Below are 16,065 nucleotides of genomic sequence, written 5' to 3' on the forward strand. Positions count from 1 at the left end.
AAAATGTACGAGAACACAGCACACGCATAGACCAAATCATTATTATCGTCATATAAGGTTCTGTCACCTTGTACATGCGCGTTTACGCAACACCAGCCGCGCACGGTGGTAGGGGATCATTGTTTTACGGAGATAACCTGCCTGTCTGCTTCCACAGCAATGTCTCGGAACAACGTTTTATCCTACAAATTCCTATTTACGCGTGGACCATGTTTTTCGTCCTGGGACAAAACAATATAGTATTGCCCAAGTATAAACTTTCTTTAAAACACATTTACAACTTTACGTTATTGGATGGATTCCAAACAAGTGAAAACTATTGCAGCAGTGCCCAAAGCTCATTCTACGTACATTGGATCTCTCAATTTTGTTCAAAATTCCTTTGGAAAGCCAAAAAAAAAAGTGAAACATTTGCTTTCAGTTAAAAAACGTTATTGTCTTTCCTTGGCTTGGAAGGAGGCACCCCGATAATCTTGCCATATTATGTATCTTCATATATTATTTACTTAAGTCTCGTGATAAAAAAATTGTTTTGAAAAATATTTCAAAATCAATTAATTTGTTTTAAAAAATAAGTTCAAATAACCAATTGCATTGCTTATTACTTTATTTTGTATGTGCGGCATCAAAAATGACAAAGACAATTTTTTATTATCTTAGTGCGGTGCCTACTTATAAGGTCTTAGGGTGCAATGAGTAATATTTTTTGTAAAGCAAATGCATAACTAATGTTTTAATAAAGTATTTTTAAATAAAAAAATCTTTCAACGAAATGTTAACTAATATAAGCTTAGCCTTATTATAAATTATACTGATTGTTTGTTTACGATGAACAAAATCTTTCCCTTGCACTCACTGGCTTCATCATATCAAACAAAGTTACGATTAGAGATAAAACCTTTGAGTATTATTATATGTCCTCGAAGGAAAACACCATCACCATATTTTTATTATGCGGTGTCGGCGAATGGAGAAAACCCATTTCTACGTTCAGCTGTTACAGAATTTTTGGAGAATTCTATGTTTCTCTCACCATTTTCAAGATTTTTTTGTTTATATTATTTGTATTTATAAATCATAAAATATAAACAATGTCAATATATTGCATTTCCAAAAATGCTATTCTGAACGCTTTTGAAGTGCGTATTTACGTAAATACTCATTATGACACACTAAATATTTTTTTTGGTTTTGAAAAGCACATATTCAAAACAACAAAGAATCAAAACAAGATTAATATTTGTACAAATATCACAATAAAATATAAACCAAACATCAATTCCTGCCCTTGTCTTTCCATCGTATCATTTTTTCTAAATTGGTACCTACCTATCTAAAAAATATTCCCAGTTTATATTTTTATCACTGGCTATATATTTTTATATAGCAACACAAAACAAATAACTACCGCCAGCTGTCATTTTTATGTTCGATATCGTCCGTGTGTAATTTTCGCTGCGAGTTTCGAATATGGACCCAAAATAAGACAAAGACTTATTTTAAGATCCAACCAAGTATACCAGATGCACTTCCTGTTGTGTTACATTACTTTCTTGACGCAACATCGCCATTAAAATCTGGCAAGATGAGTAAAATGTCGAAAAATAAGTTGAATCTGACGTTGCCTCCGGGGTCGATAGACGCCGCTTTGCCTGTTACGCCTTCAAATACTACACCTCAATTCAAATCTTCCGTCATTCCCGAGTGAGTAATATTTCAATTGTGCTCTCATGTTGTGATTCATTGTTTAATCTTTTCAATTCCTAAATCTTCGCCATCTTGCCGGTCTTTCATAAATAGCATACAGGTACTTACATCTCTATAAAAACATTTCATTTTTGTTTTGTTGTTAATTATGTATTCAATTTATGTAATTAGTATTGATCAAATTATAAAAAAATAAACCATTTTTCAATAACTTAAGGAACTTCTCCATTAGTGCCTCGAATATTTTAATTAAGTTCTTAATATTAAATTATCTAAAAATATGAAATTTCAGACGTTTAAGTAAATGAATGTATTCCTCGAATTGTTTAGTAACAGAGTGATATTTTTTATAGTTAATCTATTAATATTATAACAGTGCTCTACCATAGTGCTGATTATGACGAAAATAAAATAAAAAGTAAAATAATATAAACTACAGTTGAACTTGGTTATAACGATCATAACGAGATCTCGAATGTAATATCTGTTGACAATATCAATTATTATTATATACATTATCATGTATTAAAATGTAATTGCCTAGCTTGAAACTGGGTAAATACCCTTGCTAGATGGGCAAAGTGAACATAAAATTGTATTTGTGATAAAATGTTTAAATAAATAAAGTAAGTCGACCAGGTACAGGGATACACACCAACTCCAGGGAATCTGGAATTACTTTATTAAGTAATAATAGGGCTGAGCCCTTATAGGCACTGCAGATTGAACAAACACCTTGCTAAAATGAACCTTTCCGAAACTTCTAGATGTAGGTTCTGCAGTGCAGATGAGGAAACACCTATACAAATTCTATGTGAATGTGATGCTTTACATCTTAAAAGGAGCCTCATCCTCGGGGGACGATTGGTTTCATAACCATCCTCATGGATGTTAAAGAGCTCACCCCCTACCTAATAGCCCGATACTTTACGAATCTAGGCTTGGAGGGGAAGATTTCCCAACTAAACTATGTAAACTCTCGACTTCCACACAGTAGCCAGGCTCTTAGATTTGGGTTTGGAGGGCGAGAACTATTCACGGGGACCCGTCACAATAGATCTTCACAGGTCGCAGTAACGTCAGGAGCTTGGATAGCACTGACCCCCACCACTAAGAATAAAAATAATAGGTCTTCAAGTTCTTCTATCTGAAAGTTTTGAAAGATTTACCACAGATAACAATTGATTATAATGAAATGAAGCTTCTTGAAAAAATATATTCTTGTTGACTTCTTATCAGGGAGCAATAAAGTGACTTGATTGGTGCTATATTTTTTAATATGCTAGTAACCCTTCAGATAAATCCCAACATACTTTGCACCTCACTTGAGATCTTGTCAATATGTTCGATAAATGTAAACTTACCATAAAAAAAATATGACAAAATCCCTAGTAAAATAAACTCTTTCAACTGTTGTGTGGTTCAGAAAATAGTTAAAAATTATAGGCTTACTTTTAGAAAAGAAAATAATAATTTATATGACCCATATCATATTATTTGAAATATATATTTTTTTTTTTTAGAATCTCAGATCGACGAACTCCCGGATTGGCTGGGAAATCTAAGACGAGTATCGAAGCTCTCACTGAGAGGTTAGAGCAAATAGAAATGGACGATACACAGAGAAGAAGGATCGAGGTATTCCTGTGTCAGAAGGAAAAGATCGGAGAACTGACTGATGATGATTTAGAGAAGCTCGGTGAACTTGGTTAGTAAGCTTAATACATATTGACGGTCCCTATTTAAACTATCAAAACAGTATTTTGTGAGGATTTACAGGAGAGCAAGAACAAAGCTTGATAATTTTTTAAGAGGCTATCAGATACTGTAGAATTGCCAAACGTGTCTCTTGTATTTCAATAGCTTAAAAAAATATCAGGTTTTGTTATTGTTCTCCTGTAAACCTTGCAAAATGCAGTTTTGATAGTATACATAGGGACCATCGATATATTATACCCATTGTTATTTAGGTAAGAATGGAAAAAGGTGAACAGAAATGGCAATCAATTTTTAAATCTTCTGCATTGTTTACAACATAAGAATAAATAATATGTTCTGCCAAAATGTGAGTAATCAGTTAAAATCATTTAAAATACAATAAAACTTGCTGGGTTGTGTGTAGACATTGTATTTAGATATTATAATTCTGTCTAAGATCTTACTTTATACATTAGTATATATCATCAGGTTTCTTGCACAAGTTGGTAAATACAAATACAAAACTTCCACAAAGTTGAAAAAAAAACAAAAAGTGAGATTTCTCCATAACTGGCATAAAATAATCTATGTTTAAAAAGTAAATAAAAATATGTCATATTTTATAAATATAAAAAAATATTTTATTATATTTAACTTCTGGTTTCATTTGAATTGTTGATTTGGGATGAGCTTTTAGAACTCCATATTATAATTTTTGTACTAAAATCAAACACTAATTTGTTCTAAAAAATTAAATAAATTAATACTCAAATCAGTGTTTGATTTTAATATTAAAATTATGAGCTTTTTACTTTAAAAATGCAGTGTCTCACAAGTAGTAAAATGTTAGTTACCAAATTGTGCCAGAAACCTACCTGATGATATTAGACAAAAATACACAGATTTAATTTTTAAAATGTAATAGTTTGATGTGAGACTATAGAGGATCCCATTTTGGGGCTATTCCATGCTAATTTAATTTAATATTACATAAATATCTCTTTGCGTAGTGAAAGAGACTAATGAAAAAAAGGAAGTGTATTTAGTTCAGTTTTCTTTTGCAGATTCTGGTCTGTAGAATCTTGTTGCTTAATACATGGCAACAATATTCAAGGCAGATATATGTTTTAATGTTTTTATTATACGATAATTTTTAAACATATATTTTGACTTGTTAATTGAATCGGCATTCACTTCTTAACACTTCATTACAAATTATTATGAAAATAAAACTTTGTTATTAGGGTTACACAATTGGTGTTACTAGTTTTAAAATTTCAATAAAGTTTTTTGTTTTTTTTTTATTTTTTATTATACTTTTATTTTTCTCGAATTTAATTATTTTATTTTTTAGGTCAGGGCAATGGTGGAGTTGTTATGAAAGTGCGTCATAAATCATCACAGTTAATCATGGCACGGAAGCTTATTCACTTAGAGGTGAAGCCTGCGATAAAGAAACAAATTATACGCGAGTTGAAGGTTCTACACGAGTGTAATTTCACTCACATTGTTGGGTTTTATGGAGCTTTTTACAGTGACGGAGAAATATCCATCTGCATGGAATATATGGATGGTGGTTCTCTTGATCTCATCTTGAAAAAGGCTGGCAAGATTCCAGAATCTATTTTAGGTAAACATTATTCCTTACTATGGGCAAACATTATTCATTACTTTGAGTAAACATTATTAATTATTAATTCTCACATTAATAACAATCAATCCGGTTTTGTGGTAAGCAATTTGTAGTAGAAAATCACTTCTGCTGATCAAATGACAAAGATATTACCTATATACTAAGTGAATTTTTTTTTATCAAGAATCTTTACTGTACAATAAAAAAGGTCCTGAGTGAACTAAAGTCTGGTAAATCAAAGATTGCAATTTTTTTTTCACTGATTTTTTCTTAATAAGTAATCTACTCTTCCATAAATACTCAAATAATAGCTTATTACTATAAAAACTATGTAGACAAAGCATGGACAAAGCATGGACCCGTTGGTTCCCTTAAATTTATCAAAATATTTTTTATTAAAGTAATTATCATTCATAATACCTAACATTTAGATTACTGTGTTCAAGTAATATAATAATAATTTTGTTAAAAATTGCCATAAAATGCCAAGAAGTTTTACAATAACCTTGTGAAAAATATTCATATATCAATGCACTCTCCATTTGTCAGTGCGGGCATGCGCATGCTGGCACTGACGCTACTTGCATCGAACACAAAGAAAGAACGAAGGAACCAAATATAAATTTGGTTCCAGCGCCATTCAAAATTCGGGATTTGCACGCATGCGGAATCAATATTTGTAGCCTGATACTGATATTGAATTTGAATTAAATTTGATAACGCCACAAAATACTTTTTTTTTATCAATAAAGAATCGCGTATTTAAATTATCTAGGAATCACACCAAAATAATATATTTGTATGAGATTGTTGTTGTGTTGAGATGGGACTAGCAATTAGTTGACACAGACACATGAGTATATCACCACAAATATAGGATCAGAAACATAAAAGATAATTAAAAAAAAAAATATATATATATATATATATATATATGGCACATCAATATGGTAAACAGTAAACTCAAACATTCGGAAAATCATCAAGGAGTTTTCTACTCAAATCCCTCCCACTAAGGAAAATCCAGTCCTTAACTACTTTCTTAAAAATAGTTTTTGTTCTTGAGAGCTTAATACGCTCTTTTAAAATATGGAACACTCTCGGTGCGATAAATGAGAGATGTCTCTGAGCAAAAGCCGTACGGGTTTTGGGTATGACATAATTTATGGTCTGGGAAAACCTCGTACGGACATTTTGCTGAGACCTCACCCTACTGTTCGACCAGAAGTGTGTAAGTGCTTTTTTTAGGTACAGTTGTCTCATATCCAGCACCTATATGTATTGGAACAACTGTTATGTAATTAATAATAATAATTATTATTTCTGTTCATATGTATATAATATTTAGTTTTTATTTGTTTTCTAAAAGACAGTGTATTTATGTACCAATTACCTACATATTAATTTAAAACCTCACCGCACGCCCTGGTAGACAGGTACTAAAAATAACAGAAAAAACAATAATAAAAAATCTCACAAGGGCTTTCTTGTTTGCGGATTTTCATCTTCAAAAGTATAACTAAAATGAATGTGAATGGAAATAATTTAAATACCTATTTAAAAAATGTAGGCATATAAATTAAAAAAAACAAATAATAGGATTTTTTTTAGCAATTAATAAGTGAATGTAACTGATAGTTTAAATAAATATTATATTTGCATTAGGACATTAATCCAAAAAACTAAATAAAGCATTAGTTTAATTAAACCAAGTTTCAGTCTTATTTTTATACGCAAAATACTTTTAAGATTACCAAATAACAACAGAGATGGAGAACATTTTTTTATTTATTTATTAAAATCTACAGTCATATACAATAATAAGGTTATAATATAATAGGTACTTAAAACTAGACTAAAAATGATCTCAAACTTATAATTATCAAAATACATAATGTGTCACAAATAAATTTATATAACACAAGAATAGAATTTGGAAAACCATAAATAAAATGTTTGTACATATTTACCATTGTAAATTTAAAATAAAATGAAAAAATAATATTGTATTTACCCATCACTTCTCTCCCACGGTGACAATGCCTGCACGCTGTCGCTGATTTCCCTTTTGAATTTATTAATATTCATGTTGAAGATATCACTTGCATTGGCATTGGCTCCAATAATATTATTATATAAGTTGCATATTCCATAAATGGACGATTTTTTTGCTGCATTAGTATTTTCATCGGTGCAGTAAAATAATTTGGTGTGACGGGTACGTTTTAAAAGTACATGGAAATTAATTAAACTTAGTAAATTGGGGCAGTCAGTAATACCATTTAAAAGCTTAAAAAGAAACATTAAGTCAGCAATCTGTCTATTATCCTAAGAGTTTATTTTAAAATGTTCTCTCGCTTCATTATAATTGGTAATTATTTCTGTATAATAAACATTTTATTTATTTATTTTGGACTTTTTCTACTTTATAATTGTGATTTTCATAGTATGGGGACGAGCCAACAACAGGTTATAAGCCCAGTAAATGCCTAGACTTGTATATTTCCTTCTCTAAAATGTTCTCCACCTCTGTTTTAATTTATTAATCCTAATGACTCCCTAGGGGATGAAATATGGTATTTTGTCTGCAAACATTTGAACACACTCAAAACATTGTGAACAACTTACTTAGTTACTTGTTTGCATCTACGATATAATAAAAAAAATCATAATTATTTTACTGTTATATTACTGTTGTTTGCTTGTTATGCGTGTAGCAATTTTATGCACAATCTTAATTAGTCATAAATATTTTCTAGGAACTATTACTTCAGCCGTTCTCAAAGGCCTAAGTTACCTCCGTGATAAGCATGCCATTATGCATAGGGATGTGAAACCTTCCAATATTCTCGTAAACAGTCACGGGGAGATCAAGATATGTGATTTCGGAGTATCGGGACAATTAATCGACTCCATGGCGAATTCTTTTGTTGGAACAAGAAGTTATATGTCTGTTAGTATTCAATTAATCAAATTTCTTAGATTTTTACTACCATTTAAACTGAGATTGAGTTTTTATGGGTTATTATGCCTTGCATTGTTCGCACTCTGTCAACATTTTGGATTGCAATGTAGCGCCCATCACATCATTAGGGTTGATGGGACATCGCATCTATATATTAACCCAAAAAAGCCTATTTGCATCAATGAATGATCAGTCCAGAATAGCATTAGAAATGATTTATTCTATTGACTTTTTTAGGGTGGGAGATCGATTGTTAATGTTGTAAGACGCATAATCTTAATTTTTTGTATATTCACTTTTATTTTTAATCCAAAACGGAATCTAAAATATACACGAAATTGAAAATTTTTTGCTTAACAAAATTAATAAACTGTGAATCTATTTTTTGATTACTGGTATCCCTAAGTACATCTATTTTTTTCTGCTTATGTTGGAAGTCAGCATTACACAGAAAAGTTCATTTTTTAGTTTGATAGCTGGCTTTTGGCTGGTTTGTTTGTTTTGGAGTAAATTCCTATCGTCCTTCCAAATGATATTTTGAGCAAGTTTTTAATTTATTTAAATAAAATTGAAGTAATTCAATGGAATTAACATATTTTTTTAATGATCTTTGTCGATTTATCATCAGTTTGAAACCCAGTGTTCATTGAAAATAATTGTGAATTGATTTCTTAAAAATTCAATACCAAAAATTGTCTAAAAGTTCCCTTAGTACATATCAAATACAAATAATTTTTTATATCCACTGGAATTTATTCAGGTATGAAAGGGTTAAAATATTAAAAAAAAAACAAAAAACAGCATTTATGTATGTAGTTTCAAAATACTTTTTTAATTTGTAAGATAATTCTATTACCCTGTACACCTTCAGCCAGAACGTCTGCAAGGAACTCATTATTCGGTGCAATCGGACATCTGGTCTTTAGGCCTATCCCTGGTGGAAATGGCCATTGGAATGTATCCAATTCCACCTCCCGATGCCAAGACTTTGGCCCACATATTCGGGTCACAGAATGAAGATCATTCACCGGGACAGGTAAGTTGAAACGTGTGTGCGAAAGAAATAGTATATGTGTATTGTGTTACAATTTATGACCTTGCATGAAGAGGGGGGCAGATCCAATTTTTTCGGTTATACTTTTTTTCACCTGCTATTTGGAAAAAAATATAGGTACTGTCATTTGATGCACAAGAAAGTCAATTCGGTTGAAAAACAAGCGAGCTTTTGCAAAATTTATATCTGCCACCATGTATAGTGGCATTGCAGTGCAAAACGGAAGCAGATCCGGAGCTGCCCCCTTTTTGCAACAGACAATGATTAATTTAGTGTGAACATATTATTACGATTTTTTAAACAAAAATATTTCTGTGTATTTTATTAGCTATAATCCTTAAAACAGTGGTCAAATTTTAAAAATTTTGTTGCAAAAGGGGGGGGCAGATTCAAAATTGAAACCTATCCCAAAAGTTTTAAATAAGATGTAATAACTCTAAAAACTATACTACAGTGTGTGACAATAGATATATTTTAATTTTGTGTATAATTTATAATCCCAGGGTATAACTATTATTACTAGTATTTTTCAAAACAGTTTTTTTATAACTTCTCAAACTTTGCAAACTGGATCCGCCCCCCTCTTCTTGCAGAGTCCTCACGTACAAATATTTAAAGTTATTTTAAATTACATATTACATTGATATGTTATTACATGCATAATCTATAATTTTATTCTTTGTTTGCTAACATCATGTCATTATCATCATTTCCACACCGATGAAAAAAAGGTTCATTGACGAATGCGCCATTATAGTCGAAATGAGTTATATATACAAATCGATTTACACTTGATTATACTTCAGAATCGGCCTCGTGGTACAGTGGTCAGCGCATTTGCCTACCATGCAAGAGGTCTCGGGTTCGATTCCCAACATGGTTGACATGAAATATTTATTTAAAAAAGCGTTTTTACACTAGAATATTTCATAGTCCCTGGACTGGCACCTGAAGCATAAGACTGATCATCTTACCTTCATGTAACAAAAAATGATCAAGATACGCTGCGATTGGTGTACCGATGTAGTGCTCTATGCACCATAAGGTGCAGAAAGGGAATGATGATGATGATGATACTTCAGAACTTCAAGCAGCATCATATGATACGAGTGCCATGAATATCTGACCTAAATTTTGGCGATTACATAAAAAACCCTCTTGCACGACATTCATAAAATTAACGGATTTTTATCACACAAAATTTGACTTATTTTTACAAAGTATCGTTTAGATTTACATGAAAATCTGCTTTTGATATTTTTCCAACATAACCACCCTACCCTGTCTACAATGGTTTGGAACTGACTAAAAAATAAAAGTTATGTTCATTTTTCATTTGTGAATCTTAACTGACTTCTTAAAAATTTACTTTATGGCACATCAGTCACTTTACCGTCGATATCCAAACCTTGCGATGCATAAGGCACTACAGCGTATCTTGATTATTTAATATGTGAAGGGAAGATGATAAGTTTTGGGCTTCAGTTCCGGTCTAGGGGTATCTAAAAATTCAAGTGAAAATCATAATTGTAAATGAATATTCCATATCGACAATGCCAGTAATTGAATCTAGGATCTTGAGTGCGTTAATGAGTACACTATGAGGCGGACTAATCTCTATTCAATTTCCATTTTCATGATTTTTACATGACAGTAGTCATCAAGCTCACACTCGTTATATAACTGTATTTCTCGTTCCACTCAGCTATGCGGAAATATTTTATAACAATAGAACATTAGAAAAATATGCATGTAGCCATCGTAATGCTAAAAAATATATTTCTCTCTGTCGGTGTTATCTCAAGGTGATATGCAATTTAGGCCTTTGTATGTTTCGGTACAAAATATGATGTAAAAAAATTATACAGAAATTGCGTTAAATCTGTTACCAATTTATTTAAAATTTTACCTTTAATCTGCACATGATAAAAAAAAAAAAATTCTTGGATTTTAGGGTGGCGCTGCTCCTAGATCGATGGCAATATTTGAACTCCTGGATTACATTGTCAACGAACCCCCCCCTAAATTACCTGCCGGAATATTCAGCGATGAATTCAAAGACTTTGTTGATCGTTGCCTTAAAAAGAATCCCGAAGAAAGAGCCGACTTAAAAACACTTATGGTAAGTCTAGTTTAAAAGTTTAATTTAAATAAATGATTATAAGATTCAAAGGAAATATTGGGGACTTAAATAAATTATCGCCGTTTTTTTATTAAAAGTAATGTTTTATTTTCAAAAAAATGTAAGAAACCTGCCATTGAAAGTATTTTTCATCGTCGGCGACTACTTTTTCCCATTTTTCTGGCAGCATACGAATACCATCTCGAAAGAATGACTTGTCTTTTGAGATTATCTAGGAATCAAGCTATTTTTTGGCATCATTTTGCATGGGTCTTCATCGAGTAATGCTTCGAATTGTTCATTTTCAAAGTTTTTCAGTGCGCCAGAGCGTTCTTTATCTTACACATTAAAATAATTATTTTTAAATCGAAATTCATCTCTGAATGTTGTTTCCAACAGAACATGGTCGCCGTAAGTCTCCACAAGAATTCTATGTGCTTTAGCTGCAGATTAAAATACATTAATTCAGGTTTATTAAACATTTGAACGCACTGTACATATCACATATCTGATAAAATAGAGTCATAACTAAATGAAGCAGAATTCCCAGGAGGGCCGAAAAATGAAATTAAAATGTTGCCTTCAAACCATATTTTTTTTTTTTAATTTTGGTGTTTTTCTTTTTACCCTTTCAATCAATGCCGATGTGTCACATATATTTAGATTTGTCTAAAAATGCCATAGCATTTTTAAAAGAAAATTAATAAAATCATGTTATAAAGAAAAAAGTTCAAATATGACACTGTTTGATAATGAGTGTTTAAATAAGTGTTAGTGTCATATAGTAAATCGTAAAGCTAGAAATAGAAGTAATTTTTTTAATGTTAGAAAGTTTTTTTTTATAATTTAACTAAAAATCAGTTTTTTCAGTTATAACTATTTTATCGGATGTGCAATATTTATATCTGATTTTCAGATCATTTGTCCCAAAATTTTTATGCATACACGTACGTAGGTTGCTACTTAAGTTTTGAGATATGGCAACACCAGTGTGAATATGTCAAATCTGACATTGTTATCGTAAAGTTTGCCATTTTTAATGGTAAACGTACTCAGAACAGATACATACTTGAAAAATTAATTTTGTTTAAAAAAATGGAACTAAATCGTGAACATTTTCGTGCGATGATTTTATATGACTTTTGACGTGGATTAAACCAACAGTGTGCCGATCAACTCGCTGCGACTTTTGGTGATGAAGCACCATCTCGAGCCACCGTGTTTCCCTGGTTTTCTGAATTCAATCGTGAAGGTCGTCCAAAATCGGTTGTGGTGCCAAAAAATCGATGCTTTGCGTGAACCTATATTGCAAGCTCGTCATGTGCCATACCGTGAGATTGAGGCATGCTTGGGCATTAGTTCCACTTGCATACATTTAATATTGCATAAACATTTAGTTGTAAAAAAGATTTGTTCGTGTTGGATACCGCATAATTTGACAATTGCTCAAAAAAAGGGTCATGTCGATTAGTGCAAACAAATGTCGAAAAAATTCAATTGCGGTGCTTCAAAAGACGTCTATAAGATCGTGACAGGCAACGAATCATGGCTATGAACCCGAAACTAAACAACAATTGACTGTATGGGTCTTTCAACACGAGCCAAATCCAACAAATGTTGTTCACGCACAAAAAGCACTTCGAAGCAAATAGTCGCCTGTTTTTTCAGAATAACTGGACATGTCATTACCGTTCCATTAGAGCAACGTAGAACGGTCAATTCTGAATGGTACTCCGCCATTTGCCAGAAGTGTTCGAAAAAATAAGGGAAACCAACTGCAGAAGACAAATCATTCTCCACCATGACAATGCAAGCTGTCACACATCCGCTCCAACAAGTGAATTTTTGAGCATTCAAAGCATCGAATTGATGGGTCATCTGCCGTACAGTCCTGATTTGGCACCCGATGATTTTTTCTTATTCCCGCATATCGAAGATAAATTGCGAGGTCAACATTTTTCGATGCCTGAAGAAGCGGTTGATACATTCAAATCACATGTTTCGGAGGTATCTCAATCGGATTGGAAAGAATGCTTCGAAAATTGGTTCAAACACATGCAAAAGTTTATTGATCTTCAAGGAGAATATTTTGAAAAACAGTAAAGCCATTTTTGATAATAAATATTTGTTTTTACATGTCTATCTCAAAACTTAAGTAGCTAGTAACAACCCCCGTATAATTCGGTTAGTTTCTTTTATTACTATTATTAAATTTCCTATTTTTTAGAACCACATGTGGATGAGGGAAGCGGATTCAGAGCAGGTGGACATAGCTGGCTGGGTCTGTAAAACAATGGACCTTGTTCCCACAACACCAAACTCAAATGTTTCTCCTTTTTCTTCATAAGCTGCAAGAAGTGCATACTATCAACCAAGAAAAAGGGTATGTAAAATTTCAATCCAATACCATGCTACACTGTTCATTTTATAGATTTTGTTCGGAATAGTTTTCCATTAATGTATTGTTTGTTTAGGTCAAAACCAGACGAAAATGTATGGGGGAAATGGCGACAAGCAAGGTTGCAGCGCTCAAATGGACAACCAGTAATACTAAACATATCAACTCCACAATATTTTGCATAGACGGGAATGGCGTAACATTTTATACATAAGGATTTGTATTTCAGGCAAATCATCAATAAGAATTACTCTTGTAATTCTTTAATGTTTATAACAAAGTCAAAGATGTTTCTAAATCCTAAAAAAGCTTTAATGCCATTCCGAATTTTAATCAAAGACCGTTTTATAATTCAAATACGAATAAATCTGTTGTGTATGTGTTGAAATGCAACACACAAAACTTTTAATATTTTGTGAAAATTTTCATGTATAAATTTGACAATCCATTGTACTGGTTATTTGAAAGGATTATTTGGTTCTGCGCTATCTACGGAATATATAGCCGAACGTAGATAGTTGACAGAATCAAGTGGGATGTAAAAGCGGACATAACTCTGGTAAGTTAGCAAAGTGGAAGCAAATTAAAGTGCTGCATCATATTAATACACAAATATATTGTTGTGATACGGTACATGTAAGTGAAGGTAAACGTCAACAATAAAAGTAGAGCAGAATCTTGTCTCTATTTAATATCACATTTTGCAATGTGATAGTTTTGTAAATTGAGCTTTGGAGAAATAGAGCGGTGAATTCAGTGTCACTAACTTACGTGTATTGTAAAGAGAATATTCTATGAATTTAAAGCAGAATCAATGAATAAATTTAATATAAATTTTAAAACGGTCGTCAGTAGATATATTGAAAATAAATCCCAACATCTGAACAGTAGTAGAGTTGATTTAGTCGCGAGAAAGACTTAGAGTTTTGACATATTTTTCTTTGCTGGAAGTACGTAGTTCATGTCAGCGTGTTTCGAGTCAATTTGTCATATTTGAAGTATTCTGCATGTACCGAGTGTATGAACACCCTTAACATAGCCAAGTCCATGTGCAAGCGTGTTCAGATGCTCACATTTACTAAACAACTTTTTATTTTGCTTTGTTCGTATGTGTACTTTATTTATTGATATATTTACGGGCAAGTAGGTGTGTAAATAGAATCCTCCTCCTCGTGAGATGTTGTAAACACCGGGTGAGGGGGGGAAATGTGTAAGTTAAATTATTTAGAAAGTGTTTATCTTTTATAGAACAATTGTAACAGAAAGTCTGCGATGCTAGAGAGTAGAGAGCTGTTAAATGACTGTATGAAAGTTGACACATGAAAGCTATTTTCCTAAGAGGATTTTATCACTTTTATCTGGTATTTACTTATTTCCTTCCTGTGTTGCCGTGAAAAAATATCTGGATTTCATTTCTTTTGTGTAGACGAGTTGCAGTGAGGCAACATTCCAATTTCTGGTCACATTTTTGCTGTTTTTAGCTTAGATTTACTAGGAATCTTAATGTCCATAAATATTGTGCTTTACCAAGGTTATTATTAAACCATATTTCTTATTAATTATTATAATGTATGAGAGTATTCCATACCTGGTTATTATGTATATATTCGTACTTTCACTCTTGACATGAATTTTATTCATAATAAATCATCTTATTGGTGACAAATGCCTTTTATTGATTTCTTTATACATTACATATAATATTATTTTCTACATCCTTAGTTTAACTCTTTATGTATTTGCCAGTATCGAAGCAATCTGTGAATTACAGGGGGTATTCACTGTAACTCAAGATCATGCATAAAATATGCATGTTCCTGCATAATTGAGCTAGATAGACATTCTAGGTTTATCAGAGAATATAAACAATGAAATATATTTGTATTACATATTACTTAACTCATTCTGACTAAAATAACATAAAAATGTTAATGAAATTTGGGTTAAACATTTTTTCCTGGATTTTAAATGATTTTTTGATTGGTGAAAATATAAATTTGTGGCCATGTACTATGTAGATGAATGGTTCCTGGGCCTGTATTACAATGATGAGTGAAGATAGTTATCTTCAATTGTCCGTAAGATAGAATTAAAGTAAAATAGAATTTACTGTATGAAAAATTGAGTATATGAAATATATTTTTAGACATGTTCAATTACAGGTTTCTGACGATGATACTTCAAATTTTCATACAAATACATTGGACTCTATTTACGAGGTGAATACGTTCCACACAGTACCCTATAAAAAGAACACCTGTATAAAAATCTATTCGAGATTTAAAGAAAAATGTAACTAGGTTACTTCAAAATCATCATTTTTGAGTTACACACGAAAAACACATACTGTAATTCCTCCCTAAATGATACAAATAGTCAAGTCGTGAATCATACAAAATTTTATTATAATTTTAATGCATGACTGATCTATTCGTAGGATTCGTGGAGGATAAAAAAATGTGTTTTTAGTGGGTAACTCAAATGCTGA

The 16,065-nt window shown here is 31.6% G+C and overlaps 1 protein-coding gene across 1 annotated transcript; it reads left to right on the plus strand.

Annotated features, from left to right (window-relative positions):
• The first annotated feature begins 1,391 nt into the window (after nt 1-1,391).
• Nucleotides 1,392-15,243, plus strand: Dsor1 (mitogen-activated protein kinase kinase 1). The gene is made up of 8 exons (XM_088233498.1): nt 1,392-1,704; nt 3,231-3,415; nt 4,760-5,035; nt 7,798-7,991; nt 8,875-9,039; nt 11,012-11,179; nt 13,407-13,562; nt 13,654-15,243. Exons 1-7 carry the CDS (start codon nt 1,586-1,588, stop codon nt 13,524-13,526), a joined length of 1,227 nt encoding a protein of 408 aa, XP_088089624.1. The 5' UTR covers nt 1,392-1,585; the 3' UTR covers nt 13,527-13,562; nt 13,654-15,243.
• Nucleotides 15,244-16,065: the final 822 nt, after the last annotated feature.

This window comes from Micrasema longulum, unplaced genomic scaffold (assembly GCF_059751315.1).
Source record: "Micrasema longulum isolate JH-2025_06_02 unplaced genomic scaffold, ASM5975131v1 h1tg001113l, whole genome shotgun sequence".
NCBI lineage: Eukaryota > Metazoa > Arthropoda > Insecta > Trichoptera > Brachycentridae > Micrasema > Micrasema longulum.